Below are 12,397 nucleotides of genomic sequence, written 5' to 3'. Positions count from 1 at the left end.
AGCTTTCGCCGCGCCTCACTGTAAACGTGTGCCTCAGCCTCTCTGCATTTCTCCGCCTGCCTTCGCACCGCCTTCTCACGCCTCCCGCTGAACCCTGTGCATTTTTCATGAGAGGCGAAGTGCGCAGATCATCTTCACGTCTCGTGACCTCCGTCCGCTCCTCCCACTGTCCGCGCCGGCGTGTATCTCGCTTCGGCGCACAAGAGCGCCGGCGGCGCTCGAAAAATCTATTGCCTCCTGGAGGACTGCGAAGCGAGACGCGCACCAGGCGCGTACAGCACTTCCGGTTCGCCGTTTTTCATCGCGTCGTCCACAGCGCCGACGCCTCCGCGTTGGACACGTTTTTCACTCGCAGGGATAGTGGAGGCGCACAGCACAAGCGTAAGGTCATGGAGGGCATCCGCCGACTCACTCGCCTTCCGCGTCGGAGCCTGCCCTGGCTGGCGCGCGCCTTCCCGATCTTCATTTCGATGCGTGTCTGCACACCCACCCGCAGCCTTTAGCGAGGTTTCGGATCTTAATGTCTTGGCATCCATTCCGCGCGACTCCGCACTCCGCGATGGAGGCCTCGTAGACATCGCTGCCGCAAACGCCGGCTTCGCCTCCTGGCTTTCAGGTCGCTCGACAGCCTGACACGCGGGCGAGGAGGCCGACGGCGCCCCGTAAGTAGAAGACAGCGAAGACGACAACAGATGACATCCAGCGCCTTGGGCTCGAGACGGCAGACCAGAAGAGGGAGACGAGGGGGGTAATGAGCATGCAGAAGTCGAGCGACGCTCAGGCGAGAATGCCTGGGAGTCGCGACTTTCGCCAGAATGGCGTGAGAGGAAGGTGGCGGGCGACGCCGGGGGCAACGCAGGAAGCAGATCCAAAATATCCGAAATCTTGTGCAAGGGCGCGTCACAGGGTAACTCGATGCCCGCACCGCCCGCGTGACGTTTGAAGCCCGCTAGAAAAGCCAGAAAACACGCGCAACACAAGGAACATGACTGCCTGCGAAGCAGCAAACGCTGAACCGTACACACGAAGCGACACGCGCACGCGCATGCAGCCCGGCGAGGATCGTGAAAAGACAACGCGCGAAGAGGGCAGATGAGGAAACGCAGGTGACTGCATAACGCCGAATCATGCACACCCAGAAGCAGACGCAGTAGCAGATCCGCGCGCAGACACCGCTACAGCCAACGGCGTAGATCGATACTATCCAAACAGACGCGTACACGCGTCATCGGAAACCAGGCGAAAATCGACAAGAATTTCAGACAAGGCGGGGCGGGAACTGAAAAAAGTGCATGTGTAAGGGAGTCTGCACACAGCAGCAACTCCAGGTAACTCTAACGTCCAAGCCGTTCCCGCCCCTAAGATGTGGATCAAGCGAGCCACACCAGCAATCAAAATGAACGAGTTCCGCGCACCCGCCTCTTCGTTTACCGAGAAAGAGAAGCTTCAGCAGTTCTGGATGGCATCCGACAGCCTCGTGGAAACGTTTGTTGGCCTGAGAGAGCGACAAAGGAGACGGCAACCGCAGCCGCGAGCATATCCGGCACAGTGACGCAGAACTGCATGCGAAGCAAGATATACCAGCACACGTTTTCGCCTCCACGCGGGCCTGCCTCCGAATCGTAACAACACCCTCTAGCTGTTACTCAAAAGACGCAGTGACGGCGGCTGCTTCCTGTGTAGGAGGAACGCCGACGCAAAAACAGGCACGCGCAACGCGCCACACAAGAGAGCGATCCTCTTCACTTATATATATCTCTCTCGCTATATATGAATATATTTGAAAGCGTCGGATCCACACTCTAGCGGCTTCATCGCGAGAGAGACAGCAGAGACGCAGGCAAGGAGGCAACGAGCCAGCAGCGTCACCGCACTTATCTCCACGCGGCACCACCCACCATCGACACCCCCCCCCCCCCGCGTACAAGTTTGACACGTCGGTATTTCTCATCACCGGGGTGCTGAAGCACATTGCTGAGGATTTTGTTCAGAGTCGCGACGCTCTGCGCGGCCTCGTACGGCGTCACCTTTCCTTGCCACGCCGCGAGCAGCTTCGCAACCTGCGCAGCGAAGCCCAGCAAAGCGGATATCAAGCGCGCTGACTCCACACCCCAGTGAGAAGCAAAAGTGCAGCACGGCGAACAAAGGCCAGTTAACGCGAAAACAAGCTAGCTCAGCGTCCCCAGACCCTCGCGCAGATAAGTTTAGGCTTTAGGATTTTGAAACTCCCGTCGTCGTTCCGAGCCTTCTACTCAGCGTCGCCCACGCAAGTGCCTGCTCGTCCGGTTCGTCCGAACTGATCTCTGCGCATGAGCTGTGGTGCCCTGTCATGCTGCGCCCATGCGCCGCAAGGCCAGCTGGAGTTCTGTGAACGGTTTCCATCACGCGACGCTCGGCGAAAAGGCTGCGGCGAAATCCCCCTGTCTCTCTTCTTACCACCTCGTCTAAAGGCGCAAGCTGCTGCGGCTCCTCCTGCGATGTGCCAAGAGAAGCAGGAGACGCAGCCCCGTGAATGAGCAAGAAACGAAGGCCCATAGGTTGCTACAACACTCGATGCATGTCTGCAAGTGGAGAGAGGCGAGGCGATGGCCCATCCCTGCTCACTCACGCACACATCTGCATGCGCGTCGCTGCGAGTCTCTAGCGCTCGTCATTCTGTGCAGGAGTGAAGGCGTATACGCCTCGCCGCGGCTTGTGCCTCCCATGCGGAACTGCCCGATGACACGCGCAGAGGCCCTGAAGCTGTCGGTTGTGGGAAAACTGCTGCAACTCGACCCTGACTATACGCCAGCTGGAGTCTGTTCTACACATGTTTCAGTGTGTATGCGTCTCAATTCGACACTGTGATGTTGAGACTCGCACCTCGCCGTCGTCGACGAAGGCGAACGCCGGGCTCACCGGAGAAGTTTCGTTGTAAAGTGACCCCACTGTGACCTGCGAGTCGCCGACAGCCGGCGAGTGCGATAGACACGCACATCCAGGCAAAGATGTGGACTCGCCGCTGTCTGCAGAGATTGCGTTCTCACGCTTCCTCGGGACTGCTGCGACGACGAACAAGAAAATACCTCCCGTTCTGCGATGGTGTGGAGAGCCTCTGAAGCATAATTCCCACCGAGACGTTGCGCCGCTACCGGCCTTTTCATCCGTCGTGCGCGTTCGTCCTGCGGAGAGAGAGACATTCATCCAGCCAGCCTCGTCTCCGCCCACATTGAAATTGTGCATGACTTACCACCGAGGACGGTGGGGGGGGCAAAACCGGTCTGGCGCCGGCGTCTCCAGATCTCGAGCTGGGCGCGTCCTCTGCGCCAGCCACCGAACGAAGTGCAGCCAAGCCTGTTTCTGCGTCTTTTCGCGCGAGGCTGTCCGCTGCGCGCTCCGCCGCTTCGCCCTCCGCATGGGCCTGCTTACCCTCTCTGAGGCGGGCCGCGGTTGCGTTCTCGGCCGCGCTGGCGGACGAGGCCGAGCCCGACGCAGAGAAGGGGAGAGCGTGGAGCCCAAAGTGCTTCGCCTTCCGCGCACTCGCCGCAGGGGCGTCGGCTGCAGGCGACGCGTCAGACGCGAGAAGGGGCGCCGCGCCCGAGGGGACCTTCGCGAGCGTCTCTGCGTGGCGGTGGAGCTCTGAGACCAAAATCGGGTTCATCTGATTCGGACACACACGCCGAGAAAAAACGTGAGAGAGGCACGCGGGACTGAGTTCGAGGCGTGCACCCGCTCAGCGGCAAACCCGACGGCGCAAGCACGTGGAAAAGTGAGAGGCCACGAAACATATATACGCATATATATGCATACATATATAAATACATATAAACACATATACATAGTACACATATGAAGAAATATATATGCATGCAATACCTGCTCCGTTTTCCTTCTTGTGTAGGTGAATTCACATGTCTGAAGTCGTCTGCGCCCCGACCGCAGCCGACACAGTGCGCGGGCCAGCCAGCACGGCCTGCTGTGCCCCCTCATGCTCGACTCCGAACCCTAAAGATTCGCGTTTCAGGCCCTCTGGAGGCCCCCTGTCTTTAGTAGTAGTAGTTGGAGCCGAGTAAATCGGGGACTGGACTATACGGCGAGTGCTCCGCGACAGAGAGGGCGGGAAAGGCGCAGACCCACCTCGACGAGAGGCAGCCGTAGCCGCATGTGGTTTAGCGTGTGAATGACGCCGTGTCCTTCGTCGATGAGGAACCAGGCGACGATGCCGGGCGCGACTGTGTTCTCCCCCTTGTAGTCGTACACCTGAAGCACGCAGCCGCAGAGACACCCTAAAAACTCCGCGCCTCGCAGGAATCCGCGATGCCGCCAGGCCCACAGGGAAGGACTCCCGGAAGACGTGCGTGTGTCTTCAGATGCGAAGAAAACGGCGACATGACGCGGACAATCCTTGCAATGCAGTTTCTCGACATACAGAGGCAATGAGCTACCCGAGGAATGACATTGTGCGCAGGCCCACTCGACACGATCGAGCTTCGTGCAGCCCAAGAGCGTCTCAGGCGTATACAAGCGCGTGCGTCCAGCCAATCACCGGCAGGCTGTGAGCGCAGGCGCCCCTCCAGGGGGCTTCACTGACGCATGAAGGTACGCCACAGTCTGTCAATGCATCTGTACGAAAGCTCGGCGACTCTGCGCTGGGGTCAGACAGCCGCCCAACTGCCACGGCCTACCAGAACGGCGAGATCTCGTTCCTTGGCCTGCCTTATGACTGCGGCGGCCCGCTCAAATTGGAAGCTGGCGACGTCCTTGAAGGGCATGTCGTAAATTTCGAAGCCGGCGGGCGTAGGGGGCGGCGGCGCTGCAGATACAAGCCGGCGGACGCGCGACGCGGAGGAGGCGAGCTGGTGAGAGGGGGACGCGGCAGGAGCCTCGGCAGCGGAGAGCAGCGGACACGGCGCGGAGCTGAGGTTGATGACGACGCGAATGCCAAAGTGCCGCAGTATCTCCTCGTTGTCGTGAAGCAACTTCGCTGTATAAGCGACGAACACCGAGAAGGGCGAGCGCGGCGCCAGCGACTTGGATCTGCTCAGGAGGCGGCGGGTCGCTGCGCTGCGGAGGCTGCCGCGGCCGGAGCTCGAGGGCTGACAGAGAACAGGAGAAGAGACAAACAAAGCGCTGAAGAGAGGCCAACATAGCAAACGGGAGGCACACAAAGAGCTGGGGCGAGGCCACCAAAGAACAGAAGATACGGAAACAAAGAACTGGAGTTGCAGCACACGCGGCTCCCCCTCTGTCTGGCAGCTTACCTCCTCCTGGGCGCTGGGGGGCCTCGCCCCGAGGGCGGCCTTCTCCTTGCAGGGCGGAATGAGCTCCAGCGGCCCCGGCAGCAGCAAGTCGGAGGTCACCAGCAGAGGACTGTAGCGGTCGCCCAGAGAGCCAATGCCGCCTGAAAGGAGGAGGAAAGGACGCACATTACAGCCACGCCGAAGAGGCCTCACACTCCGACTCCACGCGAGAGGCAAACCAGAGCCTCAACGCTCCCGGCACCCGCGAGGGCACGCCATATAACTCAAAGGGGAGTGACAACGATGCCGGCAGGGAGACAGAAGCGAACCGAATCTCAAGGATCAACTCCGCGCGAAGCACCAGAGGACCGCGCAGACGAGGAGAAGCGCCCAGCTGGTCTGGCCTAGAACGGGCCTTTCGAGGAAACGCGCAGCTCAGTACATGCAAACAGAGGTTCCAATCTGGACACCCGCCACGCACCTGCGAGGACGACGACATCCCTGAAGCGCGCCCCACTGTCAAGAAGAGCGTTCAAGAATACCAGAAGAAGCGGATCTTCGCTGCCTTCTCCGTACACGATGACCTGCATCGCGCGGAGAAACAGCAGGCGTGTCTGAGAGCCTCCATCCAAGAGTCGCCAATGACGCACGGAGGCGAAAGACCCACGGCACCCACACTGAAACGAGTCGCACAGAGAAGGACAGCGATACGCGTGCGGAAGACACGGGTCACCGCACCTGGATGTTTCAGCGCTGTCTCTCTCGCATCCTCTTGTGCGCAGCAGCTGCATCCAACTGAAGCAGTAGACGCATGCCGCACAGAAGCGACGAACCGCGCACGCGGACTGCGAGCACCAGGGCGGCGCGCAGCACGAAGGGCAACCAAAACAGCCGCTACAAGAAGGAGGGAGGAGGTCTGCAGTAAGCTGAGTCCATCGCCTGCGCGTCTAGCAGGAGGCCAGCCATCAAAAAGACGACCCAGCCACTAGTCACAGCATCACGACAGAGTGAAAGCGACATACAGGCATTTATGAATATATATATATATATATATATATATATGCTTATATACATATATCAATTTATACAGGCGCACGTGCGTATGCGCTGGATTCGGGGTGTGTCGGGGGGAGCGGACTTTCCACGCTTCTCTACAACCCCCTTCCCCGGGTAGCTAGGCGGAGGCCGGGTGCAAACTGCGGCGACCGTCCCGCCTCACAGTTCGAAACTTGCAGACCGTCCTCAACCACGTCTTTAGGGCCTTCAGTCTCTTCGGTTCCTCGTCCGCGTCCTGCGCCTTCTCCAGCGCCGCATTCTTTCCTCCGGCGTCGGCGCCTGCGCGCGGCGCGGACGCGCCGTCGCTTGTCGCCAGCGACACAACCTTCCATTCGCCAGAGAGCGCCTCAGCCCGCTGCGAGGGCAACGCACTCGGCGTCGGCCCCGTGCCCGCGCGGCGCATCGCTGCCGCCGCCAGCGTCGCGCGATCTGCAGCGGTCACACGAACCAAAGGGCCCCGATGCTAGACGCAAGAAGCCCGACAGGCCTAAATGGCCTTGGGCGACGACCCCGCCCTCCTCTTCCCCCCGCCCCCAACCTCACCCCAAACGCGGCTGAAATCGAGATCCTCGGATGAAAGAGCGAGAACTCCAACTCCCGAAAACACAAAGCGTATCGCAAGCACGTAGCCATTACATATCGCTTGAGCAGAGAGGACAACGCTGAGGGATGAGGAAATCGAGGCAGCCGGCGCAGCCGAGAACACACATACACAAACACAACAGTCTGGGTCCTCGGATGAAAAAAGAAGTTAGACAGGCTGTCAGCCGCGGACGATGCGCAGACGAGAGGCGGTTGACAGGGGGCGCAGCATCACGATGAGACGCGGATGAAGAATCACGAAAAACACGAGCCAAACTGGCTGCAGCCCGACAAGCGATTGCAAGGCTGAGGCGACGACAGCCGGAGGAGGGCAAAACATACAAAGGCGGCCCTCCTCTACCCTACCTGGTTTCTTCTCAGGTTGAGTCGCTCCCGCATCCGCAGCCTTGCCAGCTATCTCCGGGGCGGTCTGCACGCCAACAAAATGATCGAGTGCGTCACACTCTAGTCACGCGCCAGTTGTCCATGTTGACGAAAAAGAGGAAACAACATACTCTTTAGGGCTCTACTTTCACCTTGACTTAACTTCGTGCGTATCCTACCATCCACGCGCAGCTCGTCTGCCGTTGCAATCCCGAGAGGCCTCAAACCGAAATCCTATCGACAGACGATGCAGCGATCCTCTTTCTGCCAGCGAAGCGCAGAGCACCATCCTCTCCAGACTGCAGCCATCCAGCGGGTGTGCGTGAGAGTGATTCAATGTCTGCTTGGTGTCTGATTTCATTTGCGTCTTCGGCATATCCTGCCATCTTCGATAAGTGAACTCTACATGGGGGCTAACCGGCCGCTAACAAGACCTGCGCTCTCGTTCCTTCCGCCTGACGCTCGATCCGTCGTCCCCCCCTCCTCTGCCTCAGCCTCTGCGGGAGGACTGAGAACGTTTGAGGACGCGTCTCGTGAAGCCGAGCTGGGGAGAACATGCGTACTCCGTGTGCGCAAACATGGCTGCCGCTGACAATACGTTTATCAATACGTCCATGACAATGGCTCCCCCTCCTCTCAGTTACCTGAAGGCCTTCGCCATCGGGCCGCTCTCCGTGCATGATGACCTCTGGCGCCAGATCGTTAGCCTGCGGCACGCCCGCCGCAAGGCGGGACGCGGCGGTGGAGTCTGAGCCGCCGCCCTGAGGCGTCAAGAACGGGGAGGCATTCGGCGTTCGTTCGCCGCGGCCTTTCTGCGGCTCGGAGTCTCTCGCCTCCTCTTTGCTTTCCGCGGCCTGCTCAGGTGCCTCAGCAGAGCCCGCCGGCTTCAGCGTTTGCGTTCGACAGAGGAAAGCAGGAAACACGAAGCGCGGACTCCGCGCAGCCGGGTTCGCCTTCGCCGACTTGGACACCGGAGGCGGCAGACCTGAGAAGAGAGAGGAGCGCGAGGAAGAAAGACATAAAAGAAATGTAACGACGCGGACTTCAGACTGTATGCCGACGCCTATCTGTCTGTATACGCAAATACTGGTGCACGAAACAGCCAGAAGTCACTGAACCCAAACCCTCAACAGACACACCGGCATGTGTGGCGGTCTGTAAGCATCGTTCCGCTGACAGGTAGAGACACCTGAACGCGATGAAAACGTGGAAAGTGGGGCAAACGGCCGTTTCTCTTCTACGCCTGTTGACAGCTAGCAGATCAGCATAGCGGTTTCAGGGCTGTGGACAGGCAAGATTTGACAGTTGAAACGAGGCACACAGGCACCGAAGCGTCCCTGCGCCTACCTCCTTTCCTGTTTTTGAAGAGATCTGCGTTGGTGACCAGAGGTGCGCCGTGTTTCTCGAAGAACTGTAGCGCGACGGCGGCGTCGTCGGCGCCTCGCCAGGGGCAGATGGCGTAGTGGAGGTGATTCGCTTCGTATTTTTCGCGTTCTCTGCAGTCAAAGACTACGGCGAGGTGCCGGTCGGCGAGGTTGTTCACCAGGCAGTAGACCAGCGACGAGCTGCCTGGCTTCCACCTCTTTCGCGTGTTGACGCACCTTTCAACTTCGAGCAGCAGCGAGGAGGAGGACGCCGACGCCTGCTCCCGCTTCGTCGAGACCGCAGCCCCCCCGGCAAGCTGCTCACCCTCGCCCGAAACGCCACGCGACGGCCCATGCGCGGTGCCAGTCGACGCAGAGAACGGAGACTGGCAGCAGTCGGGCGCGTCGCGCCTCCGAATGACCGCGGACGTGTGGCGTGTGCAGGCCTGCCCCATCGCGACTTGCGCCGTGGGCGATGATCAGGCACGCAGGAAGCGACTGCAGGTCCAAAAACGAAATGCGCCCCGAAACAGTCGACGAGGCGACAGGCGAGGCGCTGCGGATGCGAAAAAGAAACGGACACAGAAAGGAACCGGAGGAGGAGCCCAAACACGAAAAAATAAAACGCAACGGGTTGATCTAGCAACGCCGGGTAGCGCCAGCATGTCTGTCACGATTCAAAAGAGTAAGGCCAGCGTGCAAGCAACCAAATCGCCGAAAAAGGCAACGGGGCTGCGGAAGTGAGACCGCCGTCAACGGGTAAGGGGCGGAATGCAGACACGACGGAGGCGTTTTCGACGGGCAACTGAGAACGTTGCGGCGGTGCAGCAAAACACGGAAAGGCAGAGGAAGCGACAATACGAAGACGATGAGCCCTGCGGCGACGTGCGATCAGACCTGTCGGAGGCAGAGATCCACACAGGATGGTCCGCAGAAGCAAGGGATTCTCGTAACGCAGCTCTGCGCGAACAAGAAAACAGTCCTACTCGACTACGAATGCGGAGTCATGACTACCAAAGACACTGATTTTCAATGAGGCATCTGGTGACCATCGGTCGATGGCAGGCGAAACGGGGTTCCCCTGGACTCTGTATGTGAATTCAGGAGAAGACGATTCTTCCAGAAGACGAGGCCCCAGGCAGCAAATTTACAACAGTAGCTTTCTGCGACGGGATGGGGGCGACGTGTTGGACGACGCGAAAGCACCGCTCAAGTCCCGTTGCGCACTGGACGGACGCAATTGCGCGCGTGAAAATCGACGGTTCGCTGCTCCCATTAGTGCAGCTATTCCAGGACAGCACGTAGAAGCGTCGGTTTCTGCTTGCAAAGCCCCAGTCAGGCTTGCAAACTGAACAGAGAAAATGGACGGTTCAAGAGCCGGGAGTCTGTTTTGCCGATAATCACGGCGTACCTACCTCACACAGGGTCAAGGGGTACGGAGGGACGGCAGAGAAATAGCCACGAGCTCCCTGACATTCTCTCACTGTGGCACAAGAGTGCTCCATGTGGCATCCACGGAAGGCTCAAAAAAGCGGGGGCTCAGTGGAACCGGGCGAGTCCAAAAAGGGGAGGAAATATCTTAAGACAAGTACCACCACATTGGCGTTCCCGGCGGGTGACCCGCGTAACATCCGCGGGCCGTTGTTCTGCAACCAGAAATGGCAGGCTGGTTTGCCCATGATTCCCACACCTAACACTCAGCGCCGAATGTATGTACACCTGAACGAGATTCCAAAACTGTTGTCTTGGAAAAGGTTTGGGAAATCCACGGGCTACGATGTCACAGCGTTTCTTAGCTGCGAGAAGGCAGGCAGCCTGAAAAGCCGTGCGCAGTGTTCCGTGCCCCGAGTGCTCGCGCGACTGCGCGCCATTTCTCGATACTCTTTTGTTAGGGCCCACGCGAGATTTGTCATTGCCGTGGAGGCTGTACAGGCCTAAAATGCCAGGTCACCAATGTCTGGACGTGCACCTACATCGTTATCGGTCTCAGTCCCGGGGTCCGCAGAGCGGTGGAGACTCGACGATTGGGTGCGTTGCAAAATGCTGCCGGAGACGGGGCAAACGACAGCCCGTCTGAGCAGTGGGACCAAAGACCAGAAGGGCAAGTACTCAAGGGTATGAAAACTGCAATTGTAGGCCCACGAAAGGCTTCTGCTTGTGGCAATTATCATAGAAAGGCGACTGGTGCATGATATGGTACTAGTCATCACTCGCATCCATGCGCAGTCTACCCCCGCCCGAAGTCGGTGGGGGTAATGTTTCTAAGGCGGCACATCCACTTACTGAGAGCTGCAGAGTAGTCATATAGCCTGGCGACACGTCCAGAATAGGCAGTCAGCTATTAGCTGAAACACAAATGGTGTTCCATGTGCTCAACACGTGCGGAGCTCTATAAATATAAGGTAAGGGCTCATCGAGGGGACCACGGCTAGTCACGTAGTAGGCCTCGAACGAAACGCTAGAATCCACCTTCTCTACGAGCATAGTTGTAGTTACAGCACAAGAGTTCCGGTGGCTGCCCCAGAAACCCGCTTTCAACGGTCGAAAACATCCCCTAAAACCGCATCCGAGTTCTGGAGAGTTTCGCAGATCGCGAATGCTTTCGGCTTTTTGACGGTTCCGCGCATCAACTCCCAATTATGACAGAGGAGCCTCTCATATACATACCGTATGAGGCAAGGCACCTGACGGTGGACCGTCACCGCTCAGCAACCAGCGCGCCTGCGAGGCGACACACTACCTCGTACGGTGCTTAATGTCCACCTTAAGATTTTGCCTCATTGAGCTGCGGCTCTGCACACTCCGGCTTCTTCTGGATGTGCTATCGAAGCGTGCCTAACGTAAATTTGCTTGCTGGCAGCAACGCCCATGTGCTGTAACAGTGACGCTTGCTTTGACAGCCATACTACTTTTCCTTTCAAACCCAGGTTCCACCTCCGATGTCAACTGTAACCGGCTTCTCGCTCTCGGCAGCGGCTACCTTGACACGTTCCGGACGGTGGTGTTCGTACGGCCTATCGTCGTCCTCGCGGAAACAAGGCAGCAGCAAGCAGAACGCATTATGGGCAACAGTACGCCATCGCTGCGGCTACAGTTGATATTTATGCTTTGACACGACAGCCAACACTCGTTTTTTCTTCTGAAAGCCAAACCTCAGAAACCAAACCCTGTCCAGCAGGAAGCACTTCGTTCTCGCACGCCTAGACCTGCAACTATCCTCAGGACTCGTTACATGCCTTTGTCTCTAAGTGGGTCTGCCTCTCGCACTGTCTTTACGAGCGAATCCACTCTAAGTTCACCTCTGCTATTGCGCCGGTCGGCCGCGCAGACCGTCGCGAAGCGAAAGCGCATATTATCATACGTTTGCATGCGAATGATCACGACAGACACGCGGCAGTGGCCAAGCTGCTGCCGCTGCGGTGCCCGGTGTCACAGGTTTACACAGATTTATACGTCAGTCTAGAGCAGTAAAACTGCTGCCATACAATTCCCCTGGTTAGTGAGTAGTGCTGGCAGAGGACATTCCCGTGGAGGAGCCGAAACCCTAGCGAAAAGAGTGACCCAAACGAGTGCCCCTCTATCCAGATACAGGGAACGCAGACACGCGACAAAACTCCGAGAACAGTCAAATGACCAAGTTGCCACTGCGTGCCCCACGGCTCCATAATCACATGCCGCTCCCACCAGGAGCTGGGGTTTCTTTCGCCCGCTCAGATCACTCGCTGAATCTCGCCACCACTACCATTTCGTGGTCGGGGGCTTGCCATCCTCTAAGGCCTCGTCGCCCTTGGG

At 58.6% G+C, this 12,397-nt stretch overlaps 1 protein-coding gene across 1 annotated transcript; it reads right to left on the bottom strand.

Annotated features, from left to right (window-relative positions):
* Positions 1-227: 227 nt before the first annotated feature.
* On the bottom strand, positions 228-9,060 carry BESB_037570 (PUB domain-containing protein; the record flags this gene model as incomplete). The annotated part of the gene is made up of 14 exons (XM_029362343.1): positions 228-949; positions 1,432-1,495; positions 1,926-2,060; positions 2,437-2,472; positions 2,863-2,934; positions 3,230-3,640; positions 4,117-4,239; positions 4,665-5,075; positions 5,241-5,380; positions 5,701-5,803; positions 6,439-6,704; positions 7,224-7,287; positions 7,886-8,226; positions 8,589-9,060. The coding sequence occupies 14 exons, from the start codon at positions 9,058-9,060 to the stop codon at positions 228-230; spliced, it is 3,360 nt and encodes a 1,119-aa protein (XP_029221308.1).
* Positions 9,061-12,397: the final 3,337 nt, after the last annotated feature.

Source organism: Besnoitia besnoiti, chromosome II (assembly GCF_002563875.1).
Source record: "Besnoitia besnoiti strain Bb-Ger1 chromosome II, whole genome shotgun sequence".
Classification (NCBI taxonomy): Eukaryota; Apicomplexa; class Conoidasida; order Eucoccidiorida; family Sarcocystidae; genus Besnoitia; species Besnoitia besnoiti.
The sequence above is the reverse complement of the archived record's forward strand: the minus strand, read 5'-3'. Positions and strand labels throughout refer to the sequence as shown.